General features: G+C 56.0%; 1 protein-coding gene across 1 annotated transcript in view; it reads left to right on the top strand.

The window, feature by feature from the left end:
* The first annotated feature begins 1,371 nt into the window (after positions 1-1,371).
* Positions 1,372-19,074, top strand: part of DMBT1 (deleted in malignant brain tumors 1) — a 36,622-nt gene continuing 18,919 nt past the window's right edge. Inside the window, exons 1-20 of the mRNA XM_070043943.1 lie at positions 1,372-1,429; positions 1,722-1,751; positions 2,355-2,384; positions 3,443-3,766; positions 4,544-4,573; positions 5,173-5,202; positions 6,261-6,584; positions 7,362-7,391; positions 9,078-9,401; positions 10,177-10,206; positions 10,808-10,837; positions 11,896-12,219; positions 13,005-13,034; positions 13,640-13,669; positions 14,727-15,050; positions 15,836-15,865; positions 16,471-16,500; positions 17,558-17,881; positions 18,129-18,147; positions 18,910-18,943. Coding sequence (XP_069900044.1) covers positions 1,372-1,429; positions 1,722-1,751; positions 2,355-2,384; positions 3,443-3,766; positions 4,544-4,573; positions 5,173-5,202; positions 6,261-6,584; positions 7,362-7,391; positions 9,078-9,401; positions 10,177-10,206; positions 10,808-10,837; positions 11,896-12,219; positions 13,005-13,034; positions 13,640-13,669; positions 14,727-15,050; positions 15,836-15,865; positions 16,471-16,500; positions 17,558-17,881; positions 18,129-18,147; positions 18,910-18,943 — 2,385 coding nt within the window. The remainder of the gene's footprint in view (positions 1,430-1,721; positions 1,752-2,354; positions 2,385-3,442; positions 3,767-4,543; positions 4,574-5,172; positions 5,203-6,260; positions 6,585-7,361; positions 7,392-9,077; positions 9,402-10,176; positions 10,207-10,807; positions 10,838-11,895; positions 12,220-13,004; positions 13,035-13,639; positions 13,670-14,726; positions 15,051-15,835; positions 15,866-16,470; positions 16,501-17,557; positions 17,882-18,128; positions 18,148-18,909; positions 18,944-19,074) is intronic.

The following is a 19,074-nucleotide window of genomic DNA, read 5'->3' as shown; positions in this document are numbered from 1 at the left end:
AGGACTGGGGAGTTTTGTTCTTTAAAACTTAAATCTATATCAAAAGGAAGCTAAGCAGTAACCAATATGTTCTCTTTATCGGTGATTAAATGACAAATGAAGGATATGTACAGCCTCCGTGAAGAAGAGGAATGCTCCCTGACTTAACTTAGCAAATCTCAGCATTTCTCCTTTATGCTCAGAGTGCTGGTGGGTCTTCTAGCACCCATGGGTCCTTTAATCCACAAAGAAGCCTCTAAGGATGTCACCCGTCTTGTGTGCCCCAAAGGGGAGTTTCTAGTCAAATTATCCATCTTTAGAGCAACCTCTGGCATTTACTATGTGGACTGCTGTGTGTACATACATGTCACTATGCACAGGATGTGACCATGATAACCCAGCTGTCACATGAGAATGTGTTCCCCAGGAGAGCATGTCTGTCCAAGCAGTCGCTTTGGAGCACGTTATTTTGACATTTGAGGCTGCATCTTTGGAACCTGCCTTTCCTCCTAGCTGGGGCCACATTCAGGCATATCTCAGTGATGGTAGGTATTGTCATTTGAGACTACGTTTGAGCCATAGAAATAGGCAGTTGGTATTTGAAGTTTAATCTTGTGGATAGATTTGGGCTGTTCATCAAAGGGTGATATTTGGGATGGACATTGTGGAAGCATAGGAGGTGGTGAATGTCCAGAACCAAGAATGTCCCTGGTGGCCTCCAGCATTGAATGAGGGCCGACAGAGTGACAGAGAGAGAGGTTCTCAGCCTCTGGGCAGTGGGCAGAGCTTCCGGATCTTTGCATCCAGCCCCCTTCTCTGAGCCAAGGTGCAGAGGGTCGACCCTCCTGGAGGAGAGCCGACATCGAATGACCTTTCCTTCTCTCCACTCTGCAGCTCTGTTTGTCACGGAGGAACCCTCAACAGCAAGTACAGCAGGAGGTAACGTTTGTTATGTGGGATCCCTGGGGGCTCATTACCTTTCTGCACCCAGAGGTCCATCTCTGATCCAGAAGAGGTGCAGAAGCTGTAAGAGATGGGGGTGCTCAGCTTTCAGGGGTGGGGACTTCTGAACAAGCCCTCAGGTCTGAAAAGGTATCTCTTCCATGGACCTTGACTCTGAGAGACGGGAGGAATCAACCTGCAGAGGTATCTCCAGGGAGCTCCAAGATGGAGCTTGGTGTTCTGTCTCCAAGAGAGTCTCATTGCCCATGCTCAGAGCCTACCGTGTGGTCCTCACCAATGCATGTTGACCTCTGGTCAGGCTAGGGTCCTGGGTCTCTGGCTGCGCAGCCTGCAGAGGCAGGTGCATACCTGTTGAGGGGACCACCTTGTCTGTGCCCTTTGCTGAGCCCATATGAGGCCACGTTGATTTCTTTGCACTATACAGGAACTATGACCCTTCAGCCTGTGGACGTCAGAGGTTCCGTAAACCCCCATGGGGGTGCCCCAAGTAGGAGAGCTGGGAGGTCAGCCAGTAGAGCCTGCGCTTCTGGTAGCCTGGGCTTGGGGAAGGAAAGTCTCTGTTCATTTCCCTGTGATGAAGGTTAACTCATGGCCATGTTCAAAGTGACCCCCTGCCCGGGGAGCTGTGGCCATTAGAAATGGTATGAGTCTGGAAACTGCCTTAGGCCTGTGACCTCAAGAGAGACATGAGGCGGTGTCCTTGTGCCGTCCTCATCCCCCTTTGCCCCTGTGGTGCCCCTTGTGTGCAAGGTGTCTGATCTGCCTTCTCTCCCTCCCAGCTGCCACGCCCCAGTCCACACTCCTGCCAGGTGAGTCCTGCTGCCTCTTGACTCCGGGCTGTCTCCTCCGTCCCCACCCACCTCCACAGACTCCAGCCAGGAGCCCCAGGCGGGGCGAGTGGACGTTTGCCCCCTCTCAGTACCTGCCCTGGTCACTCTAGAGCGAGCAGACGCTTCCAGAGGAGCCATAGCACAAGGGTCCTCGGGTCTGACTCAGCGATTTAAGGGCATTGTGGCTACACAGTGTCTCCCCAGAGCTTTGGGTGACAGGGAGGCCTGTTCTGGGGTCATTTCTGCCTAACAGCATTGTCTAGACCGAGAGTTATGTGTGCAGGGAGAACTGGGCTGCTTCGGGTCCCACCCCCACCGCGGAGTCCAAAAGGGATACTTTCCCCCGAGAGCACTCAGTCAGGAGAGCGTGCTAATTGCTCCTGTGGAGCGGGGCGCCTCATCGCCATGCCTTGGACATTGGAGGGCATGGTCCGGCTCACGGCCGGCTCTCAGAAAAAACCTATTCCTCCCCCAGGCAGTGGAGAGTCTCAGACCCCACATTCCCTGATGTGAGTGACAGGTCACTAGAGCAACCCTGACTGTAGACACCTTCTCTCTAATCCTGCTGTGCTTTCCCTTCAGGCTGGTGGACGCCCACAGCTCCTACCGAAGGTAAGCCTCACTTGGATCCTGCAAAACACTCCACTCATCAGGCCTGGGTGCTATTCCTGACTCTTGGTTTGAGCCTCTGAGCTCAGCACCTCATCTAATGTGGAGGGTTCCTTTCGCGTGCCAGAGTTGTGGAGAACCTTCACCTCCCAGTTGTGGCATACATTACTCAGAATGCTTTGGTTGCCAAGTGACCGGATCCCAACTCACACTGTCTTGAGTTGGGGGTGGGACTGGGGGCCGCAATGGCTTCCATAGGTCAGTGGTAGGACGGTCTTGAGGTAGAGCTGGATCCAGAAGTTCCAGTACAGCTTTTCCCCTGCACTTTTCTTACCCCTATTTTCTCATATTTATGGACTTCACTGTCGGCTTTCTTCCTGCCAAGGGACAGTTGTCAGCCTCAGGTGTACATCCCAGGAGGGGAGATAGTCTTTGTTTTCTAGCTCTTCAGCTGACAAGCCCTGGAAAGACTCTGAACAGCCTGCTACCTATAGATGCCTTCTTCGTAATGAAGTCCATGGGCTCTGATGATTTTCAGTGGGTGCACGGCTTGGTCCAGAGTCAGCACAATTTTGGGGTTAAAAAATGACATGAGTGAGTGCTCAGCAGAAAAGTAGTCTTCAGAATATCCTTGGGCCTGATGGAGTGGGTTCCCATGTGGGAGTGAACATCCGAAGGTGGTTCCTTGGCGGGGTCTGGGAAGCTGTCTCTGCTGGGCTCCTGCTACAGGGGCTCAAGTTCATCCCAGTGGTCCCTGGGGATTCAGGCTGTGGGCTTCCCCTCTTCCCACCTCCTTCCCAAGGCTGGGATCAGCCACTGAATTGCTGGGCCTTGTGGGGAACCCATCAGAGAACATGCGTTCCTCTGTCCACTGCCAAGGGTTCTATCAAACAGCCCCGTGGGGATAAATGATGATGACCGGGCTCAGTCAGGTCCTCCGGAAGGAAAACATTACCGTGAACTCAGAAGTCTTTCCCTGGAAGGATTCTGAATCGCGTTTGGTCCTCAGGACCTGTTCCTCCGGAAGACACAGGAGAGTGCATTTTCCCGTGTCCTTCCAGGAACTGAATCAGGATTGGCCCTGAGGCTGGTGAATGGAGGTGACAGGTGTGAAGGCCGGGTCGAGGTCCTGTACCGAGGCTCCTGGGGCACAGTGTGTGATGACAGCTGGGACACCAACGACGCCAACGTGGTCTGCAGGCAGCTGGGCTGTGGCTGGGCCACGTCGGCCCCTGGAAGTGCCCGGTACGGTCAGGGCTCAGGGCCGATCGTCCTGGACGATGTGCGCTGCGTGGGGCACGAGAGCTACCTGTGGAGCTGCCCTCACAATGGCTGGAACACACACAACTGTGGACACGGCGAGGACGCCGGTGTCGTCTGCTCAGGTTGGTCTCACATAAGCTGGGTGTCCCTCTCTGGGGGTGTGGTTTCCTTCTGACACTCTGATCCCCTCTCAAAGCATTTTCTACATTTCTCGCTTCCTTACATCACCTTGTCTCTCTGCTAAGAATTAGTATGAGCTCTTTGACCAGATGCCAGGCATGTAGATGGTGATTTGGAACAAAGACCCGAACTGAAAGTGACTTGAAACCCTTTTTCTCCAGCCACAGTGCAAGGCAGAGGCAAGAGAGGCTAGTTCTGTCACGAGGTCTCTGAATGGAGGTCATGGCCTAGGACTGCAGGTGGCCCAGGGATTGGTTCCTGCGTCCTGCACGGTAGCCCCTGCAGGGAACTGGGATGCACTGTCTGGGCAGCAGGTCTGCCGTGCGCAGGGCAGTGGCCCCTGTGTGGCCTGCCGGCCACAGCCTTGTCACCACCTACAGACAAGCCTGACAGATCTCACACGGGTTTTGGACTTTGAACTTGACGCCTCAGTGTTGCTGCCTCAGTGGGCCCATAAATGCTGTGAGGCTGATGACTGGTTTGGGTCCACTCGGTCATCTAGACACAGAGCTAATCAGCTTCACACAGGAAATACGGGATGCTGGGCTGCCTGGACCTCTCAGGAGAGCCTCTTTGGGGGGTGAGGATGGCAGAGGTCCCACCCTGCGTGGCAGGGCTCAGGCATGGACTGAGCGTGTCACCTGCTCAGCGCCGTCCCCCTTTGCCCCTGTGGTGCCCCTTCTGCGCAAGGTGTCTGATCTGCCTTCTCTCTCTCCCAGGTGCCAGGCCCCAGTCCACGCTCCTGCCAGGTGAGTCCTGTGCCTCTTGACTCCGGGCTGTCCCCTCCGTCCCCACCCACCTCCACAGACTCCAGCCAGGAGCCCCAGGCGGGGCGAGTGGACGGTTGCCCCCTCTCAGTACCTGCCCTGGTCACTCTAGAGCGAGCAGACGCTCCCAGAGGAGCCATAGCACAAGGGTCTCGGGTCTGACTCAGCGATTTAAGGACATTGTGGCTATAGTGTCTCCCCAGAGCTTTGGGTGACAGGGAGGCCTGTTCTGGGGTCATTTCTGCCTGAAAGCATTGTCTAGACCGAGAGTTATGTGTGCAGGGAGAACTGGGCTGTTTCGGGTCCCACCCCCACCGCGGAGTCCAAAAGGGATACTTTCCCCCGAGAGCACTCAGTCAGGAGAGCGTACTAATTGCTCCTGTGGAGCGGGGCGCCTCATCGCCATGCCTTGGACATTGGAGGGCATGGTCCGGCTCACGGCCGGCTCTCAGAGAAAACCTATTCCTCCCCCAGGCAGTGGAGAGTCTCAGACCCCACATTCCCTGATGTGAGTGACAGGTCACTAGAGCAACCCTGACTGTAGACACCTTCTCTCTAATCCTGCTGTGCTTTCCCTTCAGGCTGGTGGACGCCCACAGCTCCTACCGAAGGTAAGCCTCACTTGGATCCTGCAAAACACTCCACTCATCAGGCCTGGGTGCTATTCCTGACTCTTGGTTTGAGCCTCTGAGCTCAGCACCTCATCTAATGTGGAGGGTTCCTTTCGCGTGCCAGAGTTGTGGAGAACCTTCACCTCCCAGTTGTGGCATACATTACTCAGAATGCTTTGGTTGCCAAGTGACCGGATCCCAACTCACACTGTCTTGAGTTGGGGGTGGGACTGGGGGCCGCAATGGCTTCCATAGGTCAGTGGTAGGACGGTCTTGAGGTAGAGCTGGATCCAGAAGTTCCAGTACAGCTTTTCCCCTGCACTTTTCTTACCCCTATTTTCTCATATTTATGGACTTCACTGTCGGCTTTCTTCCTGCCAAGGGACAGTTGTCAGCCTCAGGTGTACATCCCAGGAGGGGAGATAGTCTTTGTTTTCTAGCTCTTCAGCTGACAAGCCCTGGAAAGACTCTGAACAGCCTGCTACCTATAGATGCCTTCTTCGTAATGAAGTCCATGGGCTCTGATGATTTTCAGTGGGTGCACGGCTTGGTCCAGAGTCAGCACAATTTTGGGGTTAAAAAATGACATGAGTGAGTGCTCAGCAGAAAAGTAGTCTTCAGAATATCCTTGGGCCTGATGGAGTGGGTTCCCATGTGGGAGTGAACATCCGAAGGTGGTTCCTTGGCGGGGTCTGGGAAGCTGTCTCTGCTGGGCTCCTGCTACAGGGGCTCAAGTTCATCCCAGTGGTCCCTGGGGATTCAGGCTGTGGGCTTCCCCTCTTCCCACCTCCTTCCCAAGGCTGGGATCAGCCACTGAATTGCTGGGCCTTGTGGGGAACCCATCAGAGAACATGCGTTCCTCTGTCCACTGCCAAGGGTTCTATCAAACAGCCCCGTGGGGATAAATGATGATGACCGGGCTCAGTCAGGTCCTCCGGAAGGAAAACATTACCGTGAACTCAGAAGTCTTTCCCTGGAAGGATTCTGAATCGCGTTTGGTCCTCAGGACCTGTTCCTCCGGAAGACACAGGAGAGTGCATTTTCCCGTCTCCTTCCAGGAACTGAATCAGGATTGGCCCTGAGGCTGGTGAATGGAGGTGACAGGTGTGAAGGCCGGGTCGAGGTCCTGTACCGAGGCTCCTGGGGCACAGTGTGTGATGACAGCTGGGACACCAACGACGCCAACGTGGTCTGCAGGCAGCTGGGCTGTGGCTGGGCCACGTCGGCCCCTGGAAGTGCCCGGTACGGTCAGGGCTCAGGGCCGATCGTCCTGGACGATGTGCGCTGCGTGGGGCACGAGAGCTACCTGTGGAGCTGCCCTCACAATGGCTGGAACACACACAACTGTGGACACGGCGAGGACGCCGGTGTCGTCTGCTCAGGTTGGTCTCACATAAGCTGGGTGTCCCTCTCTGGGGGTGTGGTTTCCTTCTGACACTCTGATCCCCTCTCAAAGCATTTTCTACATTTCTCGCTTCCTTACATCACCTTGTCTCTCTGCTAAGAATTAGTATGAGCTCTTTGACCAGATGCCAGGCATGTAGATGGTGATTTGGAACAAAGACCCGAACTGAAAGTGACTTGAAGCCCTTTTTCTCCAGCCACAGTGCAAGGCAGAGGCAAGAGAGGCTAGTTCTGTCACGAGGTCTCTGAATGGAGGTCATGGCCTAGGACTGCAGGTGGCCCAGGGATTGGTTCCTGCGTCCTGCACGGTAGCCCCTGCAGGGAACTGGGATGCACTGTCTGGGCAGCAGGTCTGCCGTGCGCAGGGCAGTGGCCCCTGTGTGGCCTGCCGGCCACAGCCTTGTCACCACCTACAGACAAGCCTGACAGATCTCACACGGGTTTTGGACTTTGAACTTGACGCCTCAGTGTTGCTGCCTCAGTGGGCCCATAAATGCTGTGAGGCTGATGACTGGTTTGGGTCCACTCGGTCATCTAGACACAGAGCTAATCAGCTTCACACAGGAAATACGGGATGCTGGGCTGCCTGGACCTCTCAGGAGAGCCTCTTTGGGGGGTGAGGATGGCAGAGGTCCCACCCTGCGTGGCAGGGCTCAGGCATGGACTGAGCGTGTCACCTGCTCAGCGCCGTCCCCCTTTGCCCCTGTGGTGCCCCTTCTGCGCAAGGTGTCTGATCTGCCTTCTCTCTCTCCCAGGTGCCAGGCCCCAGTCCACGCTCCTGCCAGGTGAGTCCTGTGCCTCTTGACTCCGGGCTGTCCCCTCCGTCCCCACCCACCTCCACAGACTCCAGCCAGGAGCCCCAGGCGGGGCGAGTGGACGGTTGCCCCCTCTCAGTACCTGCCCTGGTCACTCTAGAGCGAGCAGACGCTTCCAGAGGAGCCATAGCACAAGGGTCTCGGGTCTGACTCAGCGATTTAAGGACATTGTGGCTATAGTGTCTCCCCAGAGCTTTGGGTGACAGGGAGGCCTGTTCTGGGGTCATTTCTGCCTGAAAGCATTGTCTAGACCGAGAGTTATGTGTGCAGGGAGAACTGGGCTGTTTCGGGTCCCACCCCCACCGCGGAGTCCAAAAGGGATACTTTCCCCCGAGAGCACTCAGTCAGGAGAGCGTGCTAATTGCTCCTGTGGAGCGGGGCGCCTCATCGCCATGCCTTGGACATTGGAGGGCATGGTCCGGCTCACGGCCGGCTCTCAGAAAAAACCTATTCCTCCCCCAGGCAGTGGAGAGTCTCAGACCCCACATTCCCTGATGTGAGTGACAGGTCACTAGAGCAGCCCTGACTGTAGACACCTTCTCTCTAATCCTGCTGTGCTTTCCCTTAAGGCTCGGGGACGCCCACAGCTCCTGCCAATGGTAAGCATGACTTGGATCCTGCAGACACTCCACTCATCAGGCCTGGGTGCTATTCCTGACTCTTGGTTTGAGCCTCTGAGCTCAGCACCTCATCTAATGTGGAGGGTTCCTTTCGCGTGCCAGAGTTGTGGAGAACCTTCACCTCCCAGTTGTGGCATACATTACTCAGAATGCTTTGGTTGCCAAGTGACCGGATCCCAACTCACACTGTCTTGAGTTGGGGGTGGGACTGGGGGCCGCAATGGCTTCCATAGGTCAGTGGTAGGACGGTCTTGAGGTAGAGCTGGATCCAGAAGTTCCAGTACAGCTTTTCCCCTGCACTTTTCTTACCCCTATTTTCTCATATTTATGGACTTCACTGTCGGCTTTCTTCCTGCCAAGGGACAGTTGTCAGCCTCAGGTGTACATCCCAGGAGGGGAGATAGTCTTTGTTTTCTAGCTCTTCAGCTGACAAGCCCTGGAAAGACTCTGAACAGCCTGCTACCTATAGATGCCTTCTTCGTAATGAAGTCCATGGGCTCTGATGATTTTCAGTGGGTGCACGGCTTGGTCCAGAGTCAGCACAATTTTGGGGTTAAAAAATGACATGAGTGAGTGCTCAGCAGAAAAGTAGTCTTCAGAATATCCTTGGGCCTGATGGAGTGGGTTCCCATGTGGGAGTGAACATCCGAAGGTGGTTCCTTGGCGGGGTCTGGGAAGCTGTCTCTGCTGGGCTCCTGCTACAGGGGCTCAAGTTCATCCCAGTAGTCCCTGGGGATTCAGGCTGTGGGCTTCCCCTCTTCCCACCTCCTTCCCAAGGCTGGGATCAGCCACTGAATTGCTGGGCCTTGTGGGGAACCCATCAGAGAACATGCGTTCCTCTGTCCACTGCCAAGGGTTCTATCAAACAGCCCCGTGGGGATAAATGACGATGACCGGGCTCAGTCAGGTCCTCCGGAAGGAAAACATTACCGTGAACTCAGAAGTCTTTCCCTGGAAGGATTCTGAATCGCGTTTGGTCCTCAGGACCTGTTCCTCCGGAAGACACAGGAGAGTGCATTTTCCCGTGTCCTTCCAGGAACTGAATCAGGATTGGCCCTGAGGCTGGTGAATGGAGGTGACAGGTGTGAAGGCCGGGTCGAGGTCCTGTACCGAGGCTCCTGGGGCACAGTGTGTGATGACAGCTGGGACACCAACGACGCCGACGTGGTCTGCAGGCAGCTGGGCTGTGGCTGGGCCACGTCGGCCCCTGGAAGTGCCCGGTACGGTCAGGGCTCAGGGCCGATCGTCCTGGACGATGTGCGCTGCGTGGGGCACGAGAGCTACCTGTGGAGCTGCCCTCACAATGGCTGGAACACACACAACTGTGGACACGGCGAGGACGCCGGTGTCGTCTGCTCAGGTTGGTCTCACATAAGCTGGGTGTCCCTCTCTGGGGGTGTGGTTTCCTTCTGACACTCTGATCCCCTCTCAAAGCATTTTCTACATTTCTCGCTTCCTTACATCACCTTGTCTCTCTGCTAAGAATTAGTATGAGCTCTTTGACCAGATGCCAGGCATGTAGATGGTGATTTGGAACAAAGACCCGAACTGAAAGTGACTTGAAGCCCTTTTTCTCCAGCCACAGTGCAAGGCAGAGGCAAGAGAGGCTAGTTCTGTCACGAGGTCTCTGAATGGAGGTCATGGCCTAGGACTGCAGGTGGCCCAGGGATTGGTTCCTGCGTCCTGCACGGTAGCCCCTGCAGGGAACTGGGATGCACTGTCTGGGCAGCAGGTCTGCCGTGCGCAGGGCAGTGGCCCCTGTGTGGCCTGCCGGCCACAGCCTTGTCACCACCTACAGACAAGCCTGACAGATCTCACACGGGTTTTGGACTTTGAACTTGACGCCTCAGTGTTGCTGCCTCAGTGGGCCCATAAATGCTGTGTGGCTGATGACTGGTTTGGGTCCACTCGGTCATCTAGACACAGAGCTAACAGCTTAACACAGGAAATAAGGGCTGCCGGGCTGCCTGGACCTCTCAGGAGGAGCCTCTTTGGGGGGTGAGGATGGCAGAGGTCCCACCTCATGTGGCAGGGCTCAGGAATGGACTGAGCGTCACCTGCTCAGCGCCGTCCCCCTTTGCCCCTGTGGTGCCCCTTCTGTGCAAGGTGTCTGATCTGCCTTCTCTCTCTCCCAGCTGCCACGCCCCAGTCCACGCTCTTGCCAGGTGAGTCCTGTGCCTCTTGACTCTGGGCTGTCCCCTCCGTCCCCACTGACCTCCACAGACTCCAGCCAGGAGCCCCAGGCGGGGCGAGTGGACGTTTGACCCCTCTCAGTACCTGCCCTGGTCACTCTAGAGCGAGCAGACGCTTCCAGAGGAGCCATAGCACAAGGGTCCTCGGGTCTAACTCAGCGATTTAAGGACATTGTGGCTACACAGTGTCTCCCCAGAGCTTTGGGTGATAGGGGGGCCTGTCCTGGGGTCATTTCTGCCTGAAAGCATTGTCTAGACAGAGGGTTATGTGTGCAGGGAGAACTGGGCTGTTTCGGGTCCCACCCCCCCGTGGAGTCCAAAAGGGATACTTTCCCCCGAGAGCACTCAGTCAGGAGAGCGTGCTAATTGCTCCTGTGGAGCGGGGCACCTCATCGCCATGCCTTGGACATTGGAGGGCATGATCCGGCTCACGGCCGGCTCTCAGAAAAGACCTATTCCTCCCCCAGGCAGTGGAGAGTCTCAGACCCCACATTCCCTGATGTGAGTGACAGGTCACTAGAGCAACCCTGACTGTAGACACCTTCTCTCTAATCCTGCTGTGCTTTCCCTTCAGGCTGGTGGACGCCCACAGCTCCTACCGAAGGTAAGCCTCACTTGGATCCTGCAAAACACTCCACTCATGAGGCCTGGGTGCAATTCCTGACTCTTGGTTTGAGCCTCTGAGCTCAGCACCTCATCTAATGTGGAGGGTTTCTTTCGCGTGCCAGAGTTGTGGAGAACCTTCTCCTCCCAGTTGTGGCATACATTACTCAAAATGCTTTGGTTGCCAAGTGGCAGGATCCCAACTCACACACTCTTGAGTTCGGGGTGGTACTGGGGTCCGCAATGACTACCATAGGTCAGTGGTAGGACGGTCTTGAGGTAGAGCTGGATCCAGAAGTTCCAGTACAGCTTTTCCCCTGCACTTTTCTTACCCCTATTTTCTCATGTTTATGGACTTCACTGTCAGCTTTCTTCCTGCCAAGGGACAGTTGTCAGCCTCAGGTGTACATCCCGGGAGGGGAGATAGTCTTTGTTTTCTAGCTCTTCAGCTGACAAGCCCTGGAAAGACTCTGAACAGCCTGCTACCTATAGATGCCTTCTTCGTAATGAAGTCCATGGGCTCTGATGATTTTCAGTGGGTGCACGGCTTGGTCAAGAGTCAGCACAATTTTGGGGTTAAAAAATGACATGAGTGAGTGCTCAGCAGAAAAGTAGTCTTCAGAATATCCTTGGGCCTGATGGAGTGGGTTCCCATGTGGGAGTGAACATCTGAAGGTGGCTCCTTGGCAGGGTCTGGGAAGCTGTCTCTGCTGGGCTCCTGCTACAGGGGCTCAAGTTCATCCCAGTGGTCCCTGGGGATTCAGGCTGTGGGCTTCCCCTCTTCCCACCTCCTTCCCAAGCCTGGGATCCGCCACTGAATTGGTGGGCCTTGTGGGGAACCCATCAGAGAACATGCGTTCCTCTGTCCACAGCCAAGGGTTCTATCAAACAGCCCCGTGGGGATATATGATGATGACGGGGCTCAGTCAGGTCCTCCGGAAGGAAAACATTACCTTGAACTCAGAAGTCTTTCCCTGGAAGGATTCTGAATCGCGTTCGGTCCTCAGGACCTGTTCCTCCGGAAGACACAGGAGAGTGCATTTTCCCGTGTCCTTCCAGGAACTGAATCAGGATTGGCCCTGAGGCTGGTGAATGGAGGTGACAGGTGTGAGGGCCGGGTCGAGGTCCTGTACCGAGGCTCCTGGGGCACCGTGTGTGATGACAGCTGGGACACCAACGACGCCGACGTGGTCTGCAGGCAGCTGGGCTGTGGCTGGGCCACGTCGGCCCCTGGAAGTGCCCGGTATGGTCAGGGCTCAGGGCCGATCGTCCTAGACGATGTTCGCTGCATGGGGCACGAGAGCTACCTGTGGAGCTGCCCTCACAATGGCTGGAACACACACAACTGTGGACACGGCGAGGACGCCGGTGTCGTCTGCTCAGGTTGGTCTCACATAAGCTGGGTGTCCCTCTCTGGGGGTGTGGTTTCCTTCTGACACTCTGATCCCCTCTCAAAGCATTTTCTACATTTCTCGCTTCCTTACATCACCTTGTCTCTCTGCTAAGAATTAGTATGAGCTCTTTGACCAGATGCCAGGCATGTACCTGGGGAATTGGAGCAAAGAACCAAACTGAAAGTGACTTGAAGCCCTTTTTCTCCATATGCCACAGTGCAAGGCAGAGGCAAGAGAGGCTAGTTCGTTCACGAGTTCTCTGAATGCAGGTCATGGCCTAGGAATGCAGGTGGCCCAGGGATTGGTTCCTGAGTCCTGCATGGTAGCCCCTGCAGGGAACTGGGATGCACTGTCTGGGCAGCAGGTCTGCCATGCACAGGGCAGTGGCCCCTGTGTGGCCTGCCGGCCACAGCCTTGTCACCACCTACAGACAAGCCTGACAGATCTCACACGGGGTTTGGACTTTGAACTAGACGCCTCAGTGTTGCTGCCTCAGTGGGCCCATAAATGCTGTGTGGCTGATGACTGGTTTTGGTCCACTCGGTCATCTAGACACAGAGCTAATCAGTCACCTTGACATTGGAAATAAGGGATGCTGGGCTGCCTGGACCTCTCAGGAGGAGCCTCTTTGTGGGGTGAGGATGGCAGAGGTCCCACCCCGCGTGGCAGGGCTCAGGCATGGACTGAGCGTGTCACCTGCTCAGCGCCGTCCCCCTTTGCCCCTGTGGTGCCCCTTCTGTGCAAGGTGTCTGATCCGCCTTCTCTCTCTCCCAGGTGCCAGGCCCCAGTCCACGCGCCTGCCAGGTGAGTCCTGTGCCTCTTGACTCCGGGCTGTCCCCTCCCTCCCCAGTTACCTCCACAGACTCCAGCCAGGAGCCCCAGGCGGGGCGAGTGGACGTTTGCCCCCTCTCAGTACCTGCCCTGGTCACTCTAGAGCGAGCAGACGCTTCCAGAGGAGCCATAGCACAAGGGTCCTCGGGTCTGATTCAGCGATTTAAGGACACTGTGGCTATACAGTGTCTCCCCAGAGCTTTGGGTGACAGGGAGGCCTGTTCTGGGGTCATTTCTGCCTGAAAGCATTGTCTAGACAGAGGGTTATGTGTGCAAGGAGAACGGGGGCTGTTTCGGGTCCCACCCCCCTGCCGCAGAGTCTAAAAGGGATACTTTCCCCCGAGAGCACTCAGTCAGGAGAGCGTGCTAATTGCTCCTGTGGAGCGGGGCGCCTCATCGCAATGCCTTGGACATTGGAGGGCATGGTCCGGCTCACGGCCGGCTCTCAGAAAACGCCTATTCCTCCCCCAGGCAGTGGAGAGTCTCAGACCCCACGTTCCCTGATGTGAGTGACAGGTCACTAGAGCAACCCTGACTGTAGACACCTTCTTTCTAATCCTGCTGTGCTTTCCCTTCAGGCTGGTGGACGCCCACAGCTCCTGCCAATGGTAAGCATGACTTGGATCCTGCAGACACTCCACTCATCAGGCCTGGGTGCAATTCCTGACTCTTGGTTTGAGCCTCTGAGCTCAGCACCTCATCTAATGTGGAGGGTTCCTTTCGCGTGCCAGAGTTGTGGAGAACCTTCACCTCCCAGTTGTGGCATACATTACTCAGAATGCTTTGGTTGCCAAGTGACAGGATCCCAGCTCACACTCTCTTGAGTTGGGGGTGGGAGTGGGGGCCGCAATGCCTTCCTTAGCTAAGAGGTAGGACGGTCTTGAGGTAGAGCTGGATCCAGAAGTTCCAGTACAGCTTTTCCCCTGCACTTTTCTTACCCCTATTTTCTCATGTTTATGGACTTCACTGTCAGCTTTCTTCCTGCCAAGGGACAGTTGTCAGCCTCAGGTGTACATCCCGGGAGGGGAGATAGTCTTTGTTTTCTAGCTCTTCAGCTGACAAGCCCTGGAAAGACTCTGAACAGCCTGCTACCTATAGATGCCTTCTCCGTAATGAAGTCCATGGGCTCTGATGATTTTCAGTGGGTGCACGGCTTGGTCAAGAGTCAGCACAATTTTGGGGTTAAAAAATGACATGAGTGAGTGCTCAGCAGAAAAGTAGTCTTCAGAATATCCTTGGGCCTGATGGAGGGGGTTCCCATGTGGGAGTGAACATCTGAAGGTGGCTCCTTGGCAGGGTCTGGGAAGCTGTCTCTGCTGGGCTCCTGCTACAGGGGCTCAAGTTCATCCCAGTGGTCCCTGGGGATTCAGGCTGTGGGCTTCCCCTCTTCCCACCTCCTTCCCAAGCCTGGGATCCGCCACTGAATTGGTGGGCCTTGTGGGGAACCCATCAGAGAACATGCGTTCCTCTGTCCACAGCCAAGGGTTCTATCAAACAGCCCCGTGGGGATATATGATGATGACGGGGCTCAGTCAGGTCCTCCGGAAGGAAAACATTACCTTGAACTCAGAAGTCTTTCCCTGGAAGGATTCTGAATCGCGTTCGGTCCTCAGGACCTGTTCCTCCGGAAGACACAGGAGAGTGCATTTTCCCGTGTCCTTCCAGGAACTGAATCAGGATTGGCCCTGAGGCTGGTGAATGGAGGTGACAGGTGTGAGGGCCGGGTCGAGGTCCTGTACCGAGGCTCCTGGGGCACCGTGTGTGATGACAGCTGGGACACCAACGACGCCGACGTGGTCTGCAGGCAGCTGGGCTGTGGCTGGGCCACGTCGGCCCCTGGAAGTGCCCGGTATGGTCAGGGCTCAGGGCCGATCGTCCTAGACGATGTTCGCTGCATGGGGCACGAGAGCTACCTGTGGAGCTGCCCTCACAATGGCTGGAACACACACAACTGTGGACACGGCGAGGACGCCGGTGTCGTCTGCTCAGGTTGGTCTCACATAAGCTGGGTGTCCCTCTCTGGGGGTGTGGTTTCCTTCTTTCACTCTGATCCCCTCTCAAAGCATTTTCTACATTTCTCGCTTCCTTACATCACCTTGTCTCTCTGCTAAGAATTAGTATGAGCTCTTTGACCAGATGCCAGGCATGTACCTGGTGAATTGGAGCAAAGAACCAAACTGAAAGTGACTTGAAGCCCTTTTTCTCCATATGCCACAGTGCAAGGCAGAGGCAAGAGAGGCTAGTTCGTTCACGAGTTCTCTGAATGCAGGTCATGGCCTAGGAATGCAGGTGGCCCAGGGATTGGTTCCTGAGTCCTGCATGGTAGCCCCTGCACGGAACTGGGATGCACTGTCTGGGCAGCAGGTCTGCCGTGCACAGGGCAGTGGCCCCTGTGTGGCCTGCCGGCCACAGCCTTGTCACCACCTACAGACAAGCCTGACAGATCTCACACGGGGTTTGGACTTTGAACTAGACGCCTCAGTGTTGCTGCCTCAGTGGGCCCATAAATGCTGTGTGGCTGATGACTGGTTTTGGTCCACTCGGTCATCTAGACACAGAGCTAATCAGTCACCTTGACATTGGAAATAAGGGATGCTGGGCTGCCTGGACCTCTCAGGAGGAGCCTCTTTGTGGGGTGAGGATGGCAGAGGTCCCACCCCGCGTGGCAGGGCTCAGGCATGGACTGAGCATGTCACCTGCTCAGCGCCGTCCCCCTTTGCCCCTGTGGTGCCCCTTCTGTGCAAGGTTTCTGATCTGCCTTCTCTCTCTCCCAGGTGCCAGGCCCCAGTCCACGCGCCTGCCAGGTGAGTCCTGTGCCTCTTGACTCCGGGCTGTCCCCTCCCTCCCCACTTACCTCCACAGACTCCAGCCAGGAGCCCCAGGCGGGCCGAGTGGACGTTTGCCCCCTCTCAGTACCTGCCCTGGTCACTCTAGAGCGAGCAGACGCTTCCAGAGGAGCCATAGCACAAGGGTCCTCGGGTCTGATTCAGCGATTTAAGGACACTGTGGCTATACAGTGTCTCCCCAGAGCTTTGGGTGACAGGGAGGCCTGTTCTGGGGTCATTTCTGCCTGAAAGCATTGTCTAGACAGAGGGTTATGTGTGCAGGGAGAACGGGGGCTGTTTCGGGTCCCACCCCCCTGCCGCAGAGTCTAAAAGGGATACTTTCCCCCGAGAGCACTCAGTCAGGAGAGCATGCTAATTGCTCCTGTGGAGCGGGGCGCCTCATCGCAATGCCTTGGACATTGGAGGGCATGGTCCGGCTCACGGCCGGCTCTCAGAAAACGCCTATTCCTCCCCCAGGCAGTGGAGAGTCTCAGACCCCACGTTCCCTGATGTGAGTGACAGGTCACTAGAGCAACCCTGACTGTAGACACCTTCTTTCTAATCCTGCTGTGCTTTCCCTTCAGGCTGGTGGACGCCCACAGCTCCTGCCAATGGTAAGCATGACTTGGATCCTGTAGACACTCCACTCATCAGGCCTGGGTGCAATTCCTGACTCTTGGTTTGAGCCTCTGAGCTCAGCACCTCATCTAATGTGGAGGGTTCCTTTCGCGTGCCAGAGTTGTGGAGAACCTTCACCTCCCAGTTGTGGCATACATTACTCAGAATGCTTTGGTTGCCAAGTGACAGGATCCCAGCTCACACTCTCTTGAGTTGGGGGTGGGAGTGGGGGCCGCAATGCCTTCCTTAGCTAAGAGGTAGGACGGTCTTGAGGTAGAGCTGGATCCAGAAGTTCCAGTACAGCTTTTCCCCTGCACTTTTCTTACCCCTATTTTCTCATGTTTATGGACTTCACTGTCAGCTTTCTTCCTGCCAAGGGACAGTTGTCAGCCTCAGGTGTACATCCCGGGAGGGGAGATAGTCTTTGTTTTCTAGCTCTTCAGCTGACAAGCCCTGGAAAGACTCTGAACAGCCTGCTACCTATAGATGCCTTCTTCGTAATGAAGTCCATGGGCTCTGATGATTTTCAGTGGGTGCACGGCTTGGTCAAGAGTCAGCACAATTTTGGGGTTAAAAAATGACATGAGTGAGTGCTCAGCAGAAAAGTAGTCTTCAGAATATCCTTGGGCCTGATGGAGGGGGTTCCCATGTGGGAGTGAACATCTGAAGGTGGCTCCTTGGCAGGGTCTGGGAAGCTGTCTCTGCTGGGCTCCTGCTACAGGGGCTCAAGTTCATCCCAGTGGTCCCTGGGGATTCAGGCTGTGGGCTTCCCCTCTTCCCACCTCCTTCCCAAGCCTGGGATCCGCCACTGAATTGGTGGGCCTTGTGGGGAACCCATCAGAGAACATGCGTTCCTCTGTCCACAGCCAAGGGTTCTATCAAACAGCCCCGTGGGGATATATGATGATGACGGGGCTCAGTCAGGTCCTCCGGAAGGAAAACATTACCTTGAACTCAGAAGTCTTTCCCTGGAAGGATTCTGAATCGCGTTCGGTCCTCAGGACCTGTTCCTCCGGAAGACACAGGAGAGTGCATTTTCCCGTGTCCTTCCAGGAACTGAATCAGGATTGGCCCTGAGGCTGGTGAATGGAGGTGACAGGTGTGAGGGCCGGGTCGAGGTCCTGTACCGAGGCTCCTGGGGCACCGTGTGTGATGACAGCTGGGACACCAACGACGCCGACGTGGTCTGCAGGCAGCTGGGCTGTGGCTGGGCCACGTCGGCCCCTGGAAGTGCCCGGTATGGTCAGGGCTCAGGGCCGATCGTCCTAGACGATGTTCGCTGCATGGGGCACGAGAGCTACCTGTGGAGCTGCCCTCACAATGGCTGGAACACACACAACTGTGGACATGGCGAGGACGCCGGTGTCGTCTGCTCAGGTTGGTCTCACATAAGCTGGGTGTCCCTCTCTGGGGGTGTGGTTTCCTTCTTTCACTCTGATCCCCTCTCAAAGCATTTTCTACATTTCTCGCTTCCTTACATCACCTTGTCTCTCTGCTAAGAATTAGTATGAGCTCTTTGACCAGATGCCAGGCATGTACCTGGTGAATTGGAGCAAAGAACCAAACTGAAAGTGACTTGAAGCCCTTTTTCTCCATATGCCACAGTGCAAGGCAGAGGCAAGAGAGGCTAGTTCTGTCCCGAGGTCTCTGAATGCAGGTCATGGCCTAGGAATGCAGGTGGCCCAGGGATTGGTTCCTGAGTCCTGCATGGTAGCCCCTGCACGGAACTGGGATGCACTGTCTGGGCAGCAGGTCTGCCGTGCACAGGGCAGTGGCCCCTGTGTGGCCTGCCGGCCACAGCCTTGTCACCACCTACAGACAAGCCTGACAGATCTCACACGGGGTTTGGACTTTGAACTAGACGCCTCAGTGTTGCTGCCTCAGTGGGCCCATAAATGCTGTGTGGCTGATGACTGGTTTTGGTCCACTCGGTCATCTAGACACAGAGCTAATCAGTCACCTTGACATTGGAAATAAGGGATGCTGGGCTGCCTGGACCTCTCAGGAGGAGCCTCTTTGTGGGGTGAGGATGGCAGAGGTCCCACCCCGCGTGGCAGGGCTCAGGCATGGACTGAGCATGTCACCTGCTCAGCGCCGTCCCCCTTTGCCCCTGTGGTGCCCCTTCTGTGCAAGGTTTCTGATCTGCCTTCTCTCTCTCCCAGGTGCCAGGCCCCAGTCCACGCGCCTGCCAGGTGAGTCCTGTGCCTCTTGACTCCGGGCTGTCCCCTCCCTCCCCACTTACCTCCACAGACTCCAGCCAGGAGCCACAGGCGGGCCGAGTGGACGTTTGCCCCCTCTCAGTACCTGCCCTGGTCACTCTAGAGCGAGCAGACGCTTCCAGAGGGGCCATAGCACAAGGGTCCTCGGGTCTGATTCAGCGATTTAAGGACACTGTGGCTATACAGTGTCTCCCCAGAGCTTTGGGTGACAGGGAGGCCTGTTCTGGGGTCATTTCTGCCTGAAAGCATTGTCTAGACAGAGGGTTATGTGTGCAGGGAGAACGGGGGCTGTTTCGGGTCCCACCCCCACCGCGGAGTCCAAAAGGGATACTTTCCCCCGAGAGCACTCAG

Source organism: Globicephala melas, chromosome 16, assembly GCF_963455315.2.
Source record: "Globicephala melas chromosome 16, mGloMel1.2, whole genome shotgun sequence".
Lineage (NCBI taxonomy): Eukaryota > Metazoa > Chordata > Mammalia > Artiodactyla > Delphinidae > Globicephala > Globicephala melas.
This window is presented reverse-complemented; position numbering and strand designations above follow the sequence as displayed.